Raw genomic sequence first — 22,138 nt, forward strand, 5'->3', positions numbered from 1 at the left:
AATTCTTTAATGAGAACAATGCATAATAGATATTGGAAAGTGGAGAGAATTAGCACATATAAAAAGGCTACAAAAATGATCAGATTAGGGACGCCTGGGTGGCTCAGTCATTGGACATCTGCCTTTGGCTCAGGTCATGGTGTCAGGGTCCTAGGATCGAGCCCCGCATGGGCTCCCTGCTCAGCGGGGAGCCTGCTTCTCCCTCTCCCACTCCCCCTGCTTGTGTTCCCTCTTTTGCTGTGTCTCTCTCTCTCTCTCTGTCAAATAAATAAATAAATAAATCCTTAAAAAGAAAAAAGGATCAGATTATTCATTTAAATATAAATGTCTGACAGAAGGCTACCGTCTCACCTGGAATTTCATTGGCTACGACTGAAGGAGGGCTTGACTGGTGACTGCTGATCTGCTGGTGGCTCATCATGTGACAGCACTGTGGCACAGCGGTGTTGACCATGTAAAGTGTGTCTGGCACGTTGGACATTCTAACCATTCGCAAACGCACAAGATCTGTTTGCTCCACCATCATCTCATCCAGCACTGACTGAAATAACAGTTCGGTATTAACTCATCTCTGTAAATCATGTTTGGGCCTTCATCATATAAAACGGGAATTAATTTATTGATTTCAGTGCATGAAGCTTAAAATTAATAGTGAAAGGAGAAAGAACCCCTACCTCTTTAATTTTTAAAGAATCTTTCTGTATCATCTTTGGAAAGAAATAAACATCTTCCAATTGTTTGCTTTTAATTAAAGTATTCGAAATTTGAAGGAAGGTATAAAATTAGTCAGAAGGAAATTATACCTAAAGTTACTATAAAAACAATCTGTACATTGCTAAATATCAGATCCAGCAAGAAATGCTCAAAATACAAAATACTGAAGATCGATTTTAAATTCAACAGAGCGATATATAACCTGATTGTTAAGTTAGTTTCAGATGAATCTCAACAAACCACAGGGTGGCCAAAATGATGTAATGGATAAATCTTTCCCACATTTCCCGGGGGCAATTTTCTACTTAAGTCTGGGTTCAGCTGTCAGGGAATAGGGAAGTCCCAGGAGGAGTATTTGATTAGCTCCCCGCTGCCCCATTCTGAGAGAGCAGAATACGGGGTCATTTATTACAGACCTTTTATCACCAGAAGCCTTTGGTAAAGGCCTCTCCTAAGCTCTGACAATCAAAATGAGAAAAAAATTAAGGTAATTTAATTCTATACCGAAACACAATGTTTTGCCGTTAATTTGTTTCACTAAACTTAAATGGTGATTTCTGACTTTCAAAGAGTTAGTCAGTTCCTCAAAAGGCCATCCCAAAGTTCTAATGGCCAGATACAGCTAATAAACATCACAGTATTCCATTTTCACATTACCATATTTTCTTGGAGTTCTTCATATTATGATATACAATTTACTTAACAAGCCTCAAATTTTATCTTAGTTTTGTGCACTTATTCTAAAACTAAACATAACTTCCAACAATCAGCCATTACAGAAACACATTATAAGAAACCATGTCATTTCTCTACATTAAGAAAGACAAAATGTGTGCAATCTTCTTTCAGAACATTTTTCCCATCTTGAAGATCACAAAAAAGATCACTATTATTTCAGTAAAAATTTTTTTTCCCAAATTAACAATTTGCAATGCAACTAAGAGGAGAAAAATGTAAAATGCAATTCAACATGACCTAAGTTATAGAACATGCTTGATAATTAAACATTTCAGACAACTACTCCCGTGAGTAGTTGAACTAGAGTTTACTTTCACTTTCCCTATTACTGAGTATTTAGGCAATTTCTAAATATGTTTACAATACCAAAATGAGTATCTTTGTGCTTATAGTTTGTAAAATGTACTCTAATATCTTAAAATGATTTTCGTTACCTTTGCTTCCTCCACATAGGGAGAGAACAGTCGAGGACGAACATATATTCCAGCATTTTTTTGCCGTAACCAGGCATTTGATTTTCCACCTTCTGTTGCAGGAAGCATATCCGATGGAGGAGTACTAATCAAGCCTCTTTTCATCTTGAAAAAAATTATTTTTAGATGAACTAGAGATTTGTGTAGACCTAGGTTACTACTAAGATAAAAAAAAAACAACTATACCTATAAATCATGAAAATTTAGGAATATATGTGAAATTTCAAAATACTCCAAATGTTTAAGAATATTTAAAGGATTCAGCAATAAAAAGGTACTATAATTCACCACTTTCCTCTATACAGAGGAATGATACTTTTAAAACAAGAGCTATAGTAATTAAAAATAGAATGAGTTGGACTAGTTTTCAGAACTTTTAATGAAAACCAATTTCTATTTTTTCCCTTACTCATCTAGAAATGGATTCCATCTCCACCCCACCCCCCACAAGACAAAACAAGAACATCTTCTTGGGCCTGTGTCTATAGTACAAGGGTGCAGACGGTCTGCCTGGTGGTTAGGGCCAAGGAGCTTTAGGGGAGGCAGATGGGACACAAATCCCTAACTCCCATTTAACAGCCACGTGACCATGGACATGTCCTTTTATCTGGACCTCACTTTAAGGGCTCCCAGATGGCCCTGGAGACGGGACACTGCATAACTAACTAAATGTGGTGGCCCTGTTGTTTCCTTGTCTGTGCTAGGAGAAAATAAAGCAAGCACCTACAGCTTGTTTAGGTGGTTCTAAGGATTAATGATGGTAATGCAGGTAATGCACTCAGCACTTACCACACACCAAGACTGTTTTATGCTTAATAGCCATTATTAGCAAACTTTCACTGGGGACTTCTGGGTGAAGCATGGAATTAAGAACAGAGATATGTATTTTCTAAGTCTACTAAACCAAAGTTGAAAATTATTTTTCTAAACCAAATTCAGGGCTCAATTTGGTTTGTGTTCCAGGTTTTGTTTTTTAAAAGATTTTACTTATTTATTTGAGAGAGAGCATGAGAGAGAGAAATCTCATGTGTGCACGCACAAGCAGTAGGGAGGGGCAGAGGGAGAGGGAGAAGCAGGCTCCCCACTAAGCAGGGAGCCTGATGTGGAGGGGCTCGATCCCAGAATCCTGGGACCATGACCTGAGCCAAAGGCAGACGCTTAACCGACTGAGCCACCCAGGCGCCCAGTTAAAATTATTTTTAACTAATAAAATACAGCATTAGATAGTATTTAGAAAACAGAGAAAAACTCCCAACTCTAATCTACTCCAACTATAATAATGCTTATATATTTCCTGCCAGTCTTTTTCAAATGGATTTTTACATAACTGAATTCTAGAACACATAAAAATGCATTATTTTGTATTCTTCTTTCTGAAATTGTATTTCATCATTAACATTTTTCGTGGTGCTATAGCCTTTATAACCACTGTTCAGGGCAGCAAAATATTCTGTTGAGTAGTCGTACTATAGTTTAGTTTATTTTTTCTGTTGTTACACATTTAAGTGGTCCCCAAATATTTAAGGACCATGCTACTAATGTATCAGTTATAGTTCCCCTATGGGGTGCCAGTAATATTTCAAAAAATACTGACTTAATAGGTGAAAAAAATAGTAACTTACGGCTTTGTTTTGCCTTCTTTGGTGTGTATGATTACTAGTTAGACTGAACATTTTTTCTAATCAGAAGTATAATAAATATTTAATTATTTTCTTCTACTTCTTCCATGTATCAACTTAATATTTAATTCTGTAATCTAACAGGGATTAATTTTGTGTGCAAGTGAAATGAAGGTTTAACTTTAAAGAAATTCCCTCAGCTCACCAGCTAGTCTAGCACCACAATGATTCACTGATTTCTGATAGATTATTATATGTTTAATTCTTATATAATTAATAAGGATCTTTTTCTGGGCTATTTTGTCTTGCCTGTTTTGCTAGCATTACAAGTTAGAGTGGTGTTTTTTGGTTTGTTTTTGTTTTTTAAAGCAAGCTCTAGGCCCAACATGGGGGTCTGAACTCAGGACGCTGAGATCAAGAATTGTGTACTTAACCAACTGAGACAGACAGGCTCAGACACCCCTGGAGTTTTAAAATGTATTTTTAAGATTTTATTTATTTGAGAGATTGAGAAAGAGAGCACAAGCAGGGGAAGAGGCAGAGGGAGAGGGAGAAGCAGGCTCTCTGCAGGGAGCCCGATGTGGGGCTTGATCCCAGGACCATGACCTGAGCAGAAGGCAGACACTTAACCGACTGTGCCACTCAGATGCCCCTTAAAATATATTTTAAATTCTGGAAGAGTTATCCCTCCTTCATTATGTTCTCTTTAGAGAACTTAAAAAAGATTATCAAACAAACAAATGAACACTGGCGGTGGGGGGGCGGTGGGGAGGAAAACCAAGAAACAGACTCTTAACTACAGAGAACAAACTAATGATTACCAGCAGGGAGGTAAGAGGGGGAATGGGTGAAGTAGGTGCTGGGGATTAAGGAATGCACTTGCCACGAGCACTGGGTGTTGTATTTAAGTGATGAATCATGAAATTCCTCACCTGAAATGAATATTACACTGTATTTTAACTAATTGGAATTTCAACAAAAACTTGGAGAGAAAAGAAATAAATACATAAATAAAGCACTTGTACACAACGAAAAAATTCTTATCCAGTTTTTTCCAGATGACTTATGTTTCTGAGCAGCTGAAAAAACTATGATGTCTATAAGCCTTGCTTTAAAGTTATAAACCAATACATGTAGAAATAATATTTATAATATTTATTTTTCGCATCCATTAATTGAAGAATTCTATTAGCTTAAAAAATTCATTTGACAAAACTATGAACATAATATGATCAGCTCCATTAATTTTTAACCGAAATACGATCATAAGATTCAGTCACCCTTTTATATTGAACCAATCTCCTTTTTTGCTCTCTGATTTATTGCTGTGTTTGAAAAGTCTCCAGAGGTAATCTCCACCCTTTCCTTTTTGAATAGGATCTACTAGATCTCACTGAAAAGTGGCTGAAGTGACTCCCTCTAGACGATCTTCTTGCAAAAGTTAAGACGCTATACCCACTGAATTCTCACTCACCGGACCTTTACTTGGGCCAGTGATCAGCACAGCATGGCCCAGAACACAGATCTGTCTCTGTCCTCATGGACTTCACATTTTACAATACTCTATTAGTAGAAATTATGTACAATGATTAAAAAAAAAAAAAAGATAAACCTGTACATTTTGGTGCATTTTCTTTTAGTGAAAGAGATAAATGAAGAAAGGCACTTACTGCATCACTTAGGACTTCACTGTTAATAGGTAAGATGTGTTCAATTCGCACAAATGGTAAGAGAGAAGAAAGGATCTCTCTAAGCTCTTCGATGTCTAGGTCTCGTCTTTTTACGCCTCTTCTGTTCACACTATGGGCAGTGCCACTCAGTAAGTTTGGCTCTATGAGACAGAAAACAAAAGTCTTCAACCAAATCCAAATTTTCAAACTTTTTTCTCTAGTACACTTTTGGTAACATGCTATATACTTAAGTGCATCTGCTTTAAAAAGGATTATAAATTATTTTTGTATCTTAAGTTTACTTACTAGAGATCTTCTTTGACAAAGACGAAGCATGATATCAACAGTAGGATAAATTTGATTGTTTTGCATTAAAAAATAAAGAATTCTTTTCCACATACTAACTCAAAGGAGAAAAGATGACAATCTATTAAAATCTAGTTTGACCAAAGCCTTCTTAAGCTTTCTAACTGCTGTGACCAGTTTCTAGTACAATTAAGGCATTACAGAGCAAGTGGCATTTGTCACTGTGTGTTATCAGTATACTCACTAGGCTACCATGTTTACCAGCAATTTAGTAAGGTATTAATTACCTGGTATCTCAAGCAGCAAAACTTAATGTGTACTGTATTTAACTTCTTGTGATAGTCTCCTTAATTTCTATAATATGGGAATGTTACTGCATAAAAGGGAACACTTAGATCTCTGACATGCAATATATTCCCACTGTCTAGGACAGAGAGTAAAGGTTTTCTTCATTAGATATCAGTGAAAGAAGATCTGAAGTACATATAAGCTTATAAACATTGAGTGGAAAAGAGAAATTACTAAAATTTTGGGAATCTTTAATCATATCTATAATCTAGGAGCCATATATATAAATTTTTTTTTCGCTGTATTTTTTTTCTTAAAAAAAAATCTTTAAATTCCTAAATATAAGTGCTATATTTTTTGCAAGCACTCTTTAGGCAAATAGGCATTTCCCTTAAATCATGTGATAGACACATGGATAGAGAAGAAATAATTGTTTTTTGAGAAGCTAAGCTTTTTCTGGCATCATTCAAGACAAAATTATTGCAAGCATGTGGAAAAGGGTAATTTTCCCTTGCCTTGCTATGATTTGGCTTCATACTTATACAAAGTGCTGCTTTTCAAAAAAATTTTCCCCTTAAAATAGTGGCATCCTGTTTTCAAATGAAATCTTACATAAAACTTTCAAATATGTAACAGGTTAGGGCAGAATCCTTTTTATGAAGGTGACGGAAAAGCGTAGCCTGAGGTGCTTCGGTTCCTCCTCATCCCTGGGGAAGAGCCTTCTGTTCTAATCCCATCAGGAAACTATATATTTTAAGGGAAATCTTATCAAGGATGCTCATTATTTGCCTAAAATAAATATGACACTCCCTATTACCAACCTTACATCAGTGAACAGGCCTATGGCCTATAAGGATTACGTAGCATTATTTACAATTAATTCTTGTTGGAGTAGTCCTATTCTATAAGGTCAGTATAAACAATTAGCAAATACTGAACTACTGCTCCTATGAGAAACACAGGGTTAGGTTCCTGTGAGCCTCTGGTCACAACAGTTTTATCGGCCTATCAAGACATAACCTTGTTTTATGTGTTTCTGTTTAAAGACACCTTATTACTAAATATTGTTGATTCACGAACACTGCACTCATAGCCAACAGCACTGTCACTCTTCTCTGAACAAGCTTATTTAACTTCTGGCTTCTGTGTAAGGGGCATCACAACCTTCCTGTGCTTGGAAATATCATATAGCACTAAAAGTTATAATGGGAGGCCAGTTTGATCAGTAAGATCACCAAAAAACCAAAAAAAAAAAAACCCACCAAAAAACCAAACAAAAAAAACAAACCCATAAAATATGAAAAACATGACACTATTTTGAATAGACTAAAAAGGACACTTGTTTGCAGTATGAGAACTGATATAAGAAGGCAGACTGTCACCCTGTTCCACCTGAAGCTGAGAACACGTGCATCAGGGGACTCAAATATTATTTTTGTCACTCTGAGCATGTCTGCAATGGACCATGAAAGTAATGTGGGTACTGATTTTGGGGAGTGGAAGTGAATTTTAGCAGGTAGGTGAATTTGCAAATACAGAATCTGCAAATAAGGATAGACGGTATACTGGCATTTCAAAAAGGCCCAAATTAACATCAGTGGCTTTAATATTACAAACAATTCACATCTGAGAACTGCTAAAAGCTTTTTTTGTAGGCCATGGAGAAATAAATTAGCAGGAGAAATTAGATGTTTTGAAAGGCAGGTTTAGCTTGAAATTTTTATTATCTTGAAATGTGACTGAACTCAATAAATGCACTAAAAATTTATCACTGACTTGAACCCTTTAAATAGGTGAGCTTCATGATATGTAAAACAGATCTAAAAAAGCAATCAAAGAATGACAGGAAAGGAAAACGTGTATTTAATTTTTCTGATTAAAATGTTTTGAAAAGAAATGTTTTGATTTGGGCTTGCTGTATGGAGGAACACAACATTCTATGAGGGAAGGAGCATTAAGAGATCAGTCTCCACCTCTTCTGCAATAACCCCAGTTGGAAGCCGTTCAAAAGCATTATTTTTCCTTTACCTTCCACAAAATTTAAAAATAAACAAATGGGCTTTTTTGGGGGGTGACTAGTCATATATTTTTTAATTGACCTAAAGTTGACATAACATAAACCTCATCATTTTAACCATTTTAAAATGTACAATTCAGTCAATGGCTTCTAGTATATTTAAAATGTTATATGTACATCACCACTATCTAATTCCTAAGCATTTGCATTAAAAATACGCTTTAAATGAAAATCATTGAACGAAAAATTTCATTCTAATGCTTCTATAAATCAGTAAACATTATTAAGCACAGAGATAACATGGAAAGTACCCTCTTTAAAGTTGTAAAACAGAATTTTCTGGCATATTTATTTCTAACAAAGTATACTCTTCTCCACTAAAGCATGTTATGGGCTGTGAAAATTTCTGTTCTCACCAGACAATAGTGGTTATTGTCGAGATGGACACACAGCATGTCTCTGGACAAAAAACTTACAGTACAGCTAACTTTGGGAGCTTACCTCTGTCAGCTATTCTTTTCATCAACTGATGCTCGCCCCATTTAATCAGATACTTAAGGATATCTTGTTCACTTGCCTAGAAGAAGAAACGGCTTACATTGATTTTAGTGAAATTAGACAAACGGCGAATTTCATCACTCACTTTTCCTAGGTCATAATGTACACGCAGTGTGCAACCCAACACCTTTTCCTCTCCACTGGCTGTCTGAGATGTTCCACAAAAACTGGAGCCCACCAGCAGCAAACACACTACCGCTTCATATGTGTCCAGTAACCTATCTCTCAGCACCAACTAAATTTTTTATTGTTTTCACCTTTATTTTTTCTTTTTCCTATTCTCTTTACCTATTTTAAACTTATTTTATTCTACTATATGGTCTCTATACAGGTGCCTTAAATTCTTCCTGGGACAAGGTAGAGATAAATAGATGAAAATAAAAGTATATAGATACCTAGCGACAAGGCAGAGATAAATAGATGAAAATAAAAGTATATAGATACCTAGCGATTACGATCTCCTGCAGGAAAAGAAAACACAGGTATAGCAACTTGTTTTGGCAGAGACACTACACTCTGCACAATGTATGCTACTGACTGGTGAAGGGCCCTTCCAGCAGTCTGTGAAATGGCAAGGTGCCCTTCATTTCTTTGTACTTTACTGAAAATCTCAGCGCACATCTAGGCTGCTCTCCAAGGCTTTTACTTTCCAAATAGAAATGCAAAGCTTTCTAAAGACAATAATCCGAGAGAACTGACAAATCCCAGCCCCCATAATGCACGCAGTCTGGATCAGGACAATGAAACGAGGTTAATGAACAGAGATCCTAAATAAATCAAATCCAATTACAACAACATTTGTACTGCAATCAAAGCACAGATGCTAAGTGGATTATTTAACTCTTCACTGAATTTCTCACTGGGATGGAAACATTTTATTATTTTCCTAGTACAAAGAGAAATAGGTAATGACTCAAAGGGTTTATGTTTTTATAACATTAAAACTGTTGTATAGTTTTTGCCATAAAATTCATACAACCAATGGCAAACTAATTAAACTTGAGCATATGTTACTTGAAAGTATTTTTCCTAATATTTTAAATTTATTGTTAGCTTAAATTACCAAATTAGATTGGCATATAAGTCAATGACAGAAGAATTTGCTAAAAACTACTGATTAAAAATTAGTTAAAAACATTATTATATTCTGATAAGACAAATACACTGAGTTTTTATAAGCATTTGAGTAGATTAGAAATTGAACACTATTCTTACTTTGTGCTGCTTAAGCTACTGTCTACAGTCTAAGTATCTGACAATCCATGCAAAACAAGAAATTGTTATAGTGAATTAATGGAAGCCAAGACAATCTCTGTTGGGATATGCTTCTGACCTTGCCTACTGCCCCAACCCTTTGGTGTAGTTGGCTGGGACCTAGGCTTGTTCACAATGTTGAGCCATAGCAGCAGGTGCATGAAGGGCCAGAGAGCCAGAAGGCTTTTCCTGTACAAATCTGAAGAGGGCATCCCTGGGTGGGCTGATCTCTCCCTAGATGGGAGAATAATAGAGTGTAGGTAGGTTTCCTGGTGCACATATGGATGGCAATGAATTTGACAGGTGTATAAATGATTACCTGTAGGTAGTCAGACTGGATAGCAGTGAGCAGATGGTCTTTGCTGAGTTCATAAAAAACATCCGAAGTCATGACCTGGGAAAATTCCTCACAGAGGAAATGTAAAGCTTGTCGATGCACCCATTTAGAGCCATATGGATGAGAGCTCCACTTGAGGATGGCAATTAAGGTATCTAGTGAGATGTTCTCAGCAATGATATCCTCACAGCCTAAAAGAGAAGGCAAATACTTCTTAAGATTAGTCATAAATAATACTTATGGAACATTGGTACGTTAGACACTGTGCTTAAAAGTAGCAGTAATAAACAAGAACAAGGAGATAAATAAATTTCATGGAAATCACCAAGACCTGGAGGGACGGGGTAATAGCAGGTAACAACAGACTATGACATCTACAGGAAATCTGCTGTTCAGTAGAGACAGATCCATAGAAAGAGGCAGAGAATCCTCACAACTGTATAAGAAAACAAGTATCTGTGCAAATCCAACAATTTAAGTAAGACACAATAGTGGAGAGCAGTGGACCACAAGGCAAAGAAGAGAAGGTAGAAATGACACAGTTGTGGGAACTGACCAGTCAGAGAAAGTCTAAAGCTGGGAAACACAGTTCATGACATACTGGATGACATGATCAGGACCAACTCAATGGATGGGTGGAAGAAGGTGAAATAGAACCAGGAAAATTAGAAAGTTCTGTATCTCAGTGAAAGAAAATCAACTGCACAGAAGATGGGAGAACTAACTTAACCACAGGCTGCGTAACAATGATACCTGGGTGCTTGAGCTGGACGGATGCAAACCGTGACATGGCTGCTGTAGGGCTGAAGCAAGCTCAAGCTTTTAAGATTCAAGCACAGAGTCCTGACCAATGGAACAATGTGGCAGTGATGTCCCGTGGGATGCTGTGTTCTGTCTGGGCCCCGTGTTTTAGATGGGGCATTGACAAAACGCCAGGGTTCTCAGAGGAGGGCAAAAGAACAGTAGAGAGTCTGAGCCTGTCACAGGAGAAAAGCTCCGAGCAGCCAATATTACTTGGCTTATGTAAGAGAAACCTGAGGGGAGACATAGGTGCTATCTTTAAATGTCTGACAGACCTTCATGAGGCAGAGGAGAGAGGACAGACTTCCCTGTTGTTCCAAGGGCAGGTCCTGGATGTTAAATGGATATTGAAAGAATTGAAAGAAGGGGGGGTTTTGCCTCAATATCAAGACATCTCTAACAATTAAATTTGTTCTCCTCTTGTCCCTCAAAAAAAAAAAGATCCTTCTAGAAAAATCTAAGGGGACAGAGTACCAAGAACCCCTACGCTGGATATGGAGCTGACGTCAGATAGTGTCCAAGCTGCTTCCATCACAAAGATAAAATCTTTTCTTTAAAAAAGACTTTATTTATTTATTTATTTATTTATTTGAGAGAGAGAGAGAGAGAGATCACAAGTTGGCCGAGAGGCAGGCAGAGGGAAAGGGGGAAACAGGCTCCTTGCCAAGCAGAGTGTCCAACGTGGGACTTGATCCCAGGACCCTGAGACCATGACCCAAGCCGAAGGCAGAGGCTTAACCCACTGAGCCACCCAGGTGCCCCACAAAGATAAAATCATCTTTTAGAAAAGCAGTAACAGAGTATCAATGTGAGAGTAATTTAATCTAAACATTAAAGATTAATTTCCTTAATCTCAACATTTACCTGAGATCCTGATAAGGAACACTGAGATCACCACAATGGACTCTGTGTGTAAACACCCAAAGAAGTGAGTATGTGCTGACGAGGAGTGAGAGAAACGGAAAAGCTGTAAACCACTCTCACGATTTTATGGGGAGCCTTGCATGCCGGTGGCCAGAGGAAGACCTGTGTCATTCCGCTGTTTGAAAGCAGGCCCTGGACTAGAGGTGAGGAGAATGAGTCAATCTGTCAGGAGAGGCAATCTGATAGATGAGTTTGGGCATGAAGAAAGGGAAGTTAGAGAAAAGGTGGTTATTGAAAAGAATGTATCACAATCCTACGAAACCCGGATATTGGCAGAGGGAAAGAAGGAGAATTAATAACATCGTATATTTAAACTCCTGAAAAGTTTTCAAAGAAGTGAGACGTGATAGGAAAAAGTAGGCTTTGCAATCAAGATAGATCAGACTCGAAATCCCACCTTGGCCACTTAGAAGCAAAGTCATTTTGGACAAATCCTTTGCCTCTTTGAGCCTGAAATGTTCTCATTTGTAAAACTGGGTTTATTCTCCTAACTCTGGGTTGTTACAAGATTTAAATGATTAACATAAGATTAAATGAGTACCCTTGACACTCTTCATTTGTTCAAACATTCTGCAGTATCTACTTGCCAAGAGCTGTGAATACAATGCTCTTTTTACCACACACTTTCCTGGGTGATATCATCTGCCCCCCCCTCAAGGCTTTAACTCCCAAAGCATCCTCATGACTTTCAAATCTATATAGAGTTCTAGGGTGCCTGGCTGGCTCAGTCAGAAAAGCATGTGATTCTTAATCTTGGGTTGTGAATTTGAGGCTCACCTGGGGTATAGAAGATTACTTAAATCAACTTAACAATAAAAACGTCTATACACAATTCTAACCCAGAGCTCTCTCCTGACTCCCAGACTCATTCCGTCAACTTCCCACTGGAGAGTTCCATGGGGATATTCTGCAGACCTCTTAAGGGCAAGTCAATTCGTTTCCTCTGGGAAATCTAGTACACTCCCCCATGCCCACCCCACCCCACCCCCGCCTTTTTAATCCCCGATTTAGAGAAAAATCCTCTTCCTCCCAAAGCCAGAAATCTTAGTAATAACAGTGATTTTTTCTCCTGAAGATTCTTTCTCTCCAATCACCATCAAATGCTGTTCATTCTATTCTTGTTTTAAATAAATCCCCTCCACTGAATCTCTACCACCTCCCCATTTCAGAATCTGATACTTTCTAAACCCCGCATCACTGAAATAGCCTCAAAAAGTTCCCATCTTTCTCCCTTCCAATCTGTTCTCCATACTGTTGCCAGATGATCTTTTAAAATGTAAATTAGATTATATATGTAACAAATTATTCAATAGCTTGCAAATAACTTCAAGATAAAATCCAAACTACATATTCTTGATGGTCTGGCCATTGCCAACTTCTCCAGCCCCATTCCTGTTCATATTCTACACTGCATTCATTACTTAGCATTTCCTAGAGTTCCACCAAACTCTCACCTCCAGGCCTTTGCATAAGTTGTTCCATTTTTCTGAAATGCTCTTAATTCTCCTTCTTAACTCATCCACATTTTTTAGACTTGCTTAGATATGGGTTCTTTCAAAACTCTATCCTCTTGTTCCCCAAAGCCTAGGTCAGGTGTTCCTCTTAAAAAGGCTGCCCTATTTCTCCCTTAATAGAAGATAAATAATAAATAATAAAAATAATAATAATAATAATAAATAACAGCAATAAACTCTCATACTATTTTATATTTCTTCAATATCTGTCTGAATCCTCTACCAGACTTAGAGCTCCTTTGGGGTAGAGGCCCCACCTTCTGTCATTCTACAATGCCTGACATCTAGTAGGCTAATCAATTAAAAAAAAAATAGCTAACACTTTTAAAACTTATTATGTGCCAAGTTTGTACTTGACTTAGAATATTTAATTTCAGTACTCCTATTCCAAGAAGGTGGTATTACTATTCCCATTTTTTTTAAATTTTATTTTTTAAGATTTTTATTTATTTATTTGACAGACAGAGATCACAAGCAGGCAGAGAGGCAGGCAGAGAGGGAGGGGGAAGCAGGCTCCCCGCTGAGCAGAGAGCCCGACGTGGGGCCCAGGACCCTGGGATCATGACCTGAGCCAAAGGCAGAGGCTTAACCCACTGAACCACCCAGGCACCCCACTATTCCCATTTGACAGATGAGAAAACTAAGATTCACAAAGATTAATGAGCTTGTTCAATTCACACAGCTAGGAAGAAGACAAGTTGTATATAACAACATAGCCTAACGCTTCTGCTGAAAAATCTCCCCCGTTTTTATTCCTCTAAACTTAGGTCTCATATGAATCAATGCTCATCAGAACTTCTTCACTTATAGCCACTCCTCTTATGAACAGAAAAGCACCTTATAAATATACCAAACATAGTGATACTAACTCACAAATGTGAAAGGAAAACAATTAGGCAAAAAATTGGAATGCTGAAAGGTATATTTTAAGAAGAGATTTATCTAATATTGTCAAATATAGTATTTTCATATTACAGTAAGGGATTTCAATTAGTGGTTATTTGCCTTTTGTCAAGGTTATTGATAAGGGAATGAAAACATACACAGAGCAACAAGGCCAAAGGGGTGCTGGCAGGGAAAGGCCAGCAAGCAAGACGTAGAAAGGCTTCATACAATGCCATTTCTTTGGTAAATTTTGGACCAGTCTTGTTGGCCCAAAAACATTACCAGCACATTGTCGAAGACGGCTGGATTCCTGTTGACAAAGGGATACTAAGCCAAACCCCACAAGGCCAATGCATAAATCAAAAGGTCCACTTATGTGCAGTGCAGGTGTTTACTTCTCTGTCAAATAAATAAGTAAAAATCTTTATTAAAAAACAAATTTCGAATCTGTCATGGACAAATACTTCAGTAGAAACCAATAAAAACACTTCTTGAATATTGTGACGATGTCAAAGTGCCAAGAAGTTTCTAAATGCTTACTCTCAGTAACTGTGCTTACCTCATTACAGACACATTCTCAGGAGCACTGCTGTCTAGAATCCCATTCCTTCCCCTGTGCCAGTTTCAGGGTACAGAATAGTCAAATTTGTTTCCTCCCATTTGGTACTAATTAACTCTCAGAGGGAATTGTTTTTTCCTCTTCTATTTCCTTAGAGTTTACTGACTCTGTTTTCTAACTAGACATAAAACAGTATCCTCTTCTTTAAAGACAATTAAAAACATAATCAGAATGACTATCTTTTTAACTTTTATTTATTTTTTTAAGTAGGCTCCATGCCCAGGGTGCAGCCCAACACGGGGCCTGAACTCACAACCCTGAGATAGAGACCTGAGCTGAGACTAAGGTGTTTAGCACCTGACTGGGTCACCCAGGAACCCCTATTTTATCTTCTTGAAGTTAGAAATACAGAGTGTAAGAGTATTATTCAAATATGGCAGATTACTGTACATATTCACCAACACCAGCTCTCTGATCCCACCACACCCATGGGCACAGTATACACCCCTGCCCTAAGACTTTGGGACTGGCCATAAGATCTGCTTTGACCAATGAAATGTTAGGGGATATGTGACAAAAAGCGTCAAAAGTACTTTTGTGGGAATGGGCTTGACTTCTTGCCTTCTGCCACTGCCCTGGGAAAGAAGATGCTGTGGCTAACTTGTTGATCCTGGGAAGAGAACCAGCAGCAGCAGAAACGGGTCACCCAGCCCTGCTAAACCACAGTGGCAATCAGAATGACCCCAGCTGCTGCAAACTTAAATTTGTAGTTCTACCTGACCTGGAAGTTTGTGAGAAATACATGTTCATGTCATATGCCACTCAGAATCCCCGGTTGGCTGTTACGCAGCAAAGGCTGACTAATACACCGTGTACCTTTGCTGGAGGAATTCAAAAGCCTTTATCAATTTCCTTGTAACAGAAAAACTCATCTATAGCCAAGACCTTGAAGGGCTCATAGGTGCCATGCATTCTGCTCAGGTAGCAGACTTTCAGTGATGCAATTGTGAGGCTGGCAGATGAAATATGAAGTCAACTTCTTAGGATTTTTTTCCCCCCTGGAAAACTGCATCTTACAGATCCCTTGCTTACTTGATTAATCCTTTGTTCTATTCTCTTTTATCAGAATATTTTCTTTCCAATATGTAATATCAGCAAAAATGCCTCTTCTAAAAATTTGAGCTAAATACCATGAATGATCAAGACAGAGAGATAAAGAAGCACAACAAATGGACATTTACTAATACACACAATTGTTCCTGCTGCGTGTTGAACAGGAACACTTTCTGTTTTTATTATTAACATTTCCCCCTTTTCATGCTCCTCTGATAACTATAAAATACGCTTTGAATCCACAGATTTTCTGGCAACACGGTCAGGATCTGTCTTTATTGCCACTCTCATACTTGCACCACCGGCAGCAATGGGAAACCTTTTCACTGGCTCATGTCCGTCACAAGCAACTTCTAGATTCAAAGTTTCGTATTGGGCCTGTGGTGGGAAAAGGAAGAACACAGGCAAGGGGAAAGAAGCGAAGGGGACAGTGGAGGGCGACCACAGCTTGCTACATAGCATAGATGGTATAGTCAGTTTAGAGGAAGGCTGGCCGTCGCGGAGGCACATGGCTCTTCAGTGGCATCAGTTAGAAACAGAAATAAGACTTCAAGTTCTACTTCGGAAAAAAGTTGCTTCAACTCTTTCCAACTAACCTGTATGGAACTGATTCCAGTTCCCAAGGAAAGGAATCATGAAATGAGAGGGAGGTGAGGGCAGTCAAAAGTGCATACAGGCTTTGAATTTGGGTAGTTACATCATCGCCTCTTGACTCTCCCCCATAGAGCTCTGTGCCAGATCAAAGCCTACCCGTGATTCTCATTTCCTCATACAGAGGATGAAATAATCCCATCAGAGTTCTGAGGATTATGTTAAATATCATCAGGGAGCCAGTGTCCATCAACACTTACTCTTTTTCTAGGCTAGAAATCTTAAATCAGCTGTGCTGACTCCTTTGACATTTATATAGAACTAGTTGGTGCGTCCTACTGATTCTTCCTTCAAGACACTCTTTGATTAGCCTGTTTTCCATTCCCAGGAATGTGATCTCTGTCCAAATCCTTCGTGCCTCACACATCAAATACGGAAGAGCTTCCTGCAGACTCCTGCCCTCCTTCTTCTAATCCATACTGAGCACACCGCCGAAAGGTTTTCCACCATCATCTCTGCATCTTCTCTGTTTTAAACACGCAACTGGAATTCCAAAGCCAAGGCAGAAAAGGAGAGTCCGACACGTAAGGATTAGAAGACAAGTCAATCCGTGCCTCAGTGTTTTAAACTGCCAGTCCATGGACCCCGCAACTTGTGAGAGCTGGTGGCATCAACACTCCTCTCCTGGCCTCCGGAGGACCAGTCCAAAGATTCTACAGAGCATCTCAGAGGGTGCCGGCAGGGCTGGAACCCTGGCGCCTCCAGTGGCGACCAGCCCAAGACCACTCTTCTGCTTTTTCTCCTGCCATATCTCACGCTCCCCGGGACCGCACTCCTGTTCAGGGCATTACTTACCAAATAAGCCACCGGCAAGCAAGCTTTAGTTTTAGGCTGCCTCAGCAAAGGTTGTGGGGGAATGGCAAGAGACACCATACAATGAGAGGAAGAGAAGTGGCCCTAGGAAACAAGATTCTCCAGTGAGATTCTGGAACTAGCTCACTCACTGAAGAAATGGCAAAAAGGACCCCGGTCCCTAATGATAAGCGGGTGGTGGTGAGCCCTGCATGCGGCAGCAGTTTGACAAAACTATGGTTCTGCTCTAAGGGAAATGCTAGTTTAGTGGTAGAGGTGGCCTTTGGATAGAATGAGCCCCCCAAATGGGCTGGCTTTAGCTGACTGCTTTCAAAGTCATGAAAAAAATGAAACAACCATTCAGGGCAGCCACCCCTCAATCTAGGCATTCTGTCAAAGTCGGAAGACTTTTAGGTGGTCTTTAAAAATACCCTTATTTCCCACAGCTGCAGAACAGGCTGCCAAAACTCAGGATCCAGATTTAATTGGAAAGATCTCAGACCTCAAAGACTTGAATGCAAAGCCTCGACAAATCTTCGATGATGCAATCTGGGTCTGAACAGAAATAGGTTGGGACAGAAATCTGGAATGGGGATAGCTGGGTAGATGAGTGAGGAATGTCAAGTCCCAAGATTGTCTAAACTTTCTGGGTTGGGGCGACACAGCCCTGACTCCTGGTAGAAGACAACAGCCACCTGCAAAGACAACACTTGTCCTCTTCAAGATCTGCCTCTGCCTCTGCTCACTAGCTCCAAACCAATAATCAGGAGCTGATCACTCACGAGCACAGTCTGAACACAGGAATACGATTTCTGTTCTTGGAGGAAAGAACATACACACCCAAGAACTTCAAGACCTGGAGATATGTACTGGCAGGGTCTAGAAGACTGTTTGTGGGAACGCATCTTGAGTGCGCTGGTCTGGGACACATAATACAAGAGGAGCAGGAAGGTGTTTGTCTGGATTTCAAGGGGTTCACCAGGGCATCTTTTGTTGCTTCTCTGCCCAGTGATAACAAAGACTGGGCAACTGTAGGAACCATGGATAAAGCAACTTAGAACTCAGACACCTCTGGGATGAAGGTCTGGGTCCCCTCAACCTGGCAAGCCACCCTGAAATACGGGCTGAAATACAGGCAAAGGAAAATGACAATTCAGGTTAGGGGACAGAAGAGGGAGACTGTGCTAATTTGTATGGTTCCAGCTTGCTTAAGCCTAGAACTGTCTCCCACAATCTCCATTCCTATATGGTTCTAAGCAAAGTTGGTCAAAGTTGTGTGAGAACAGGAGGCAGAAGCAGCAGCATCACTCTCTGAGTCACCATAACTAGATACGGGGACAAGCAGACACAGAGGCTAGCTGGTCCTTGGTGTCCCCTGCTTCGAGTTCAGTTCTCCTTCCCAACTGGCCCCAGGTCACCACCAGATGCTTGGCTGAAGAGGCACAGGCCAGAGCGCCCCTCTCTGCATGCCCTTGTACCCTGTGCAGCGCCCCCATCAGTGGCGCAGTGTGCCTGGCTTCTCAGGCTGACTGGCTGGTTAGTTCCTGTGTTCTACTTCTCTCCTAGCCACACCTTTCCCGGAAGTAGTGTGAGGCTCAATCCCTAGAAGAATTCCCTTATCCCCTAAGTCAGAGGTGCTCTGCTGCCCAAACTGAACTCTGAGTGACAGTTTTGATGAGAATATCAATTACAGCCTCCAGTCTGTCACAACCGCAGGACTGAGGCTAACTGCACCATCCCTCCTGGACTGAGACTTTCGTAGAGGTGTGGCTAGTTATCACCTTGAAGGCTCTGTGATGAACTGGATCTAAATTATTGTTTTCTCCTTGTTAAATTAAATCACATCAAATTGTTGATATTAAACCATTTTGACCTATGAAAATAACCTCATAAGATTATACAATGTATTAGTTTTCTACTGCTATGCAACAAATTACCACAACAGGTTAAAACAAATCATCTCCTATTTTCTGTGGACCAGGACACTGGGCACAGATGACGTGCACCCTCCGTCAGGGTTTCCTAAGGCTGCAATCAGGTGTCAGTTGGGCTTGCCTTCTCACCTGAAGAGCTGGGAAGTTCTGGGGAAGAATTTGCTTCCAAGCTCATTCAAGTTGTTGGCAGAAATCCTTTCCCTGTGGCCATGTAAGGACCCAGCTTCCTGTGGCTATTGGTGGGAGGTTCCCATGAAGCTCCTAGAGGCTGCCTGAGGTTCCTGCCATGGTCTGCTCAACAGGCCTTTTCACAAGAGAGCGGCTACTTCTTCAAAGCTGGTGAGGGAAGACGTCTCTCGTTCAAGTCTACTATCAAGATGGAGTCTTCTCTAATGTAATGTAATCACAGGAACGACAGCCCACCTCTGCCATATTGTAATGGTTAGAGACAAGACATAGGCTGTGCTCAATGCTTAAGCAGGTGTAAGTATCAGAAGATGGGGATCACTTGGGGTCACCTTACGGTCTCCTCGTCACAGTAAGTTTATGACCATTCTAGTAATGCGCTTTTGACACACCGCACAATCCGGATCATTTTAGTCTATCCTGAGTGCTTCTTTCTTTGATCTACTTTAGCTGTCTTTTCTCAGAACATGTCTAATTTGACAACTTCTCTGAAGAGAGGTAAGAAAAACTGCAATCAATATTTTAGGTAAAGGTGCATTATAATTTGGCCAAAAAAGAAAAAAGGAAAAAAAAAAGGCTATTCACAAGGGAGCCAAGAATACTCAATGGGAAAAAGACTGTTTCTTCAATAAATGGCACTGGGAAAACTGGATATCCACATGCAAAGGAATAAAACTGGACCCCTATCTTATACCACTCACTAAAACTAACTCAAGATGGATGAAGGACTTAAATGTAAGACCTGAAACCATGACCTCCTAGAGGAAAGCACAGGAGTAAAACTCTTTTGACATGGGTCTTGGTAATGAATTTTTGTATTTGACACGCAAAGCACAAGCAACAAAAATAAGTAAGTGGGACTATATCAAACTAAAAAGTTCTGCACAGTAAAAGAAACAATCAACAAAATTAAAAGACAACTTACAGAATGAGAGAAAAATATTTGCAAACCATGTATCTGATAGGGGGTTAATATCCAAAATATATAAGAAACTCCTACAACTCAAAAGTAAACAATTGATTAAAAAGCAGGCTGCTGGGTGGCTCAGTTGGTTAAGCGTCTGCTTTTGGTTCGGGTCATGATCCCAGGGTCCTGGGGCCGAGCCCTGCATTGGGCTCCTTGCTCAACGGGAAGTCTGCTTCTCCCTCTGCCTGCCACTCCCCTGCTTGTGCATGCTCTCTCTGTGTCAGATAAATAAATAAAATCTTAAAAACAAAAACAAAAACAGGTAGAGGACTTGAATAGACACTTAAGAAGACATACAAATGGCCAGAAGTACATGAAAAGGTACCCAACATCACTCATCATCAGAGAAATGGAAATTAAAACCACAGTATACTACCTCACACTTGTCAGAATGGCTGTTACCAAAAAGACAAGAATTAAATAACAGCAAGGATGTGAAGACCCCTGTGCCCTGCTGGTGGGAATGTAAGTTGCTACAGCCACTATAGAGAACAGCATGAAGGTTCCTCAAAAAATTAAAAACAGAACTACCATAGATTCAGCAATCCCACTTCTAGGAATGTGTCTGAGGCTGACGAAAGCGCTGTCTGGAAGAGATTCTGCCCTCCCATGTTCACTGCACCATTACTTAAAATAGCCAAGATGTGGAAACAAACAAATAAAGAGAATGTGGTATATATATATATATATATATATATAATAGAGAGTTATTCAGGTATAAAAAAGAAGGAAATCTCGCCACATGGATGAATCCCGAGGGCATCATGCTAAGTGAAATAAGTCGGAGAAAGACAAATACTGTATGACCTCACGTACATGTGGACTCTAAAAATGTCAAACTCACAGAAAGAGAGAATAGAATGGTGGTTTCTAGGGGCTGAGGGTGGAGAAATAGGGAGTGGTTGGCCAAAGGGTACAAACTTTCGGTTATAAGATGTCTAAGGTTCAGAGTCCTAATGTGCAGCATGGTGACAAGTTAATATTGTGCTGTATACTTGGAAACTGCTTTGAGAGTACAGCTAAGTGTTCTGACCACCACCACCACCACAAAATGTTAACTATGTGAGGTAAAGGGATGCACAAATCAACCTTACTGTGGTAAACATCTCACGGTATACACATGTATCAAATCATTATATGGTGCACCTTAAACTGAACACAATGCTTTATGTCAATTATGTCTCAGTAACACTGGGTGGGGAAGGTAGAGAAAGCTAGATTAAAATCTATTTTCACTGCAAAAAAAAAAAAGAGGAAAAGTAAGGTGAGTTTTTCCTGGGTCCTATTTCTCATATCCTTTTGGCTAATGTTCAGAATTTGGTGATTTCTGGTGGGTAGATATTAAAAATATCCTCCATACATAATACAGTCTTAAAGTGCAACATGTTTCTCTACATGGAAGGATATCTTTCCAGTTTCTGTCCCTTTTAATAGGGGGACCCTTACAAGTTCCTTGCAATAACTAAATGCCAGAGGGCATTAATAATATCATAGATCTATTCCAAATATATTTTTATGTTTGCTTTCAATATATTTTAAAAGTTACATACTTAGACTATCTCTGGATTGTCTACCTGGATGGATTTACAAGAAGCTGGTAATACTGGATGCCTCTGTGAAGGGGAACTGACTGGTGGGGGCCAAATTGGGAGAGCAGGACACTCTTCGCTGAGTACTCTTTGTACCTTTTGAATTCTGTTCCTTCTGAATATATTAGCTATTCAAAAAAAAAATCAAATAAAAAACAAACAAAAGCCCATCATGCTATGGAAGTTGCCAGCAGTTCCCTCCCTCGGTGCCAATATAAAATCAATCACTGACCACAGAATCCAAGCAAA

At 39.5% G+C, this 22,138-nt stretch overlaps 1 protein-coding gene across 4 annotated transcripts in view; it reads right to left on the minus strand.

Moving 5' to 3' along the window:
* BTBD7 (BTB domain containing 7) overlaps positions 1-22,138 on the minus strand; it is an 80,708-nt gene that overhangs the window by 12,497 nt on the left and 46,073 nt on the right. The window contains exons 1-6 of one of the 4 annotated variants that reach the window (XM_047735903.1): positions 16,064-16,774; positions 9,957-10,165; positions 8,327-8,402; positions 5,215-5,375; positions 1,887-2,030; positions 352-541 (exon numbers count right to left, since the gene is read on the minus strand). In XM_047735903.1, the coding sequence (XP_047591859.1) occupies positions 352-541; positions 1,887-2,030; positions 5,215-5,375; positions 8,327-8,402; positions 9,957-10,165; positions 16,064-16,280 (997 nt within the window). In that variant the 5' untranslated portion in view covers positions 16,281-16,774. Of the gene's footprint in view, positions 1-351; positions 542-1,886; positions 2,031-5,214; positions 5,376-8,326; positions 8,403-9,956; positions 10,166-16,063; positions 16,905-22,138 lie in introns of those variants that run through there. The other 3 variants (XM_047735901.1, XM_047735904.1, XM_047735905.1) reach the window with 3 other exon arrangements.

Source organism: Lutra lutra, chromosome 7 (assembly GCF_902655055.1).
Source record: "Lutra lutra chromosome 7, mLutLut1.2, whole genome shotgun sequence".
In the NCBI taxonomy this organism is placed as follows: Eukaryota; Metazoa; Chordata; class Mammalia; order Carnivora; family Mustelidae; genus Lutra; species Lutra lutra.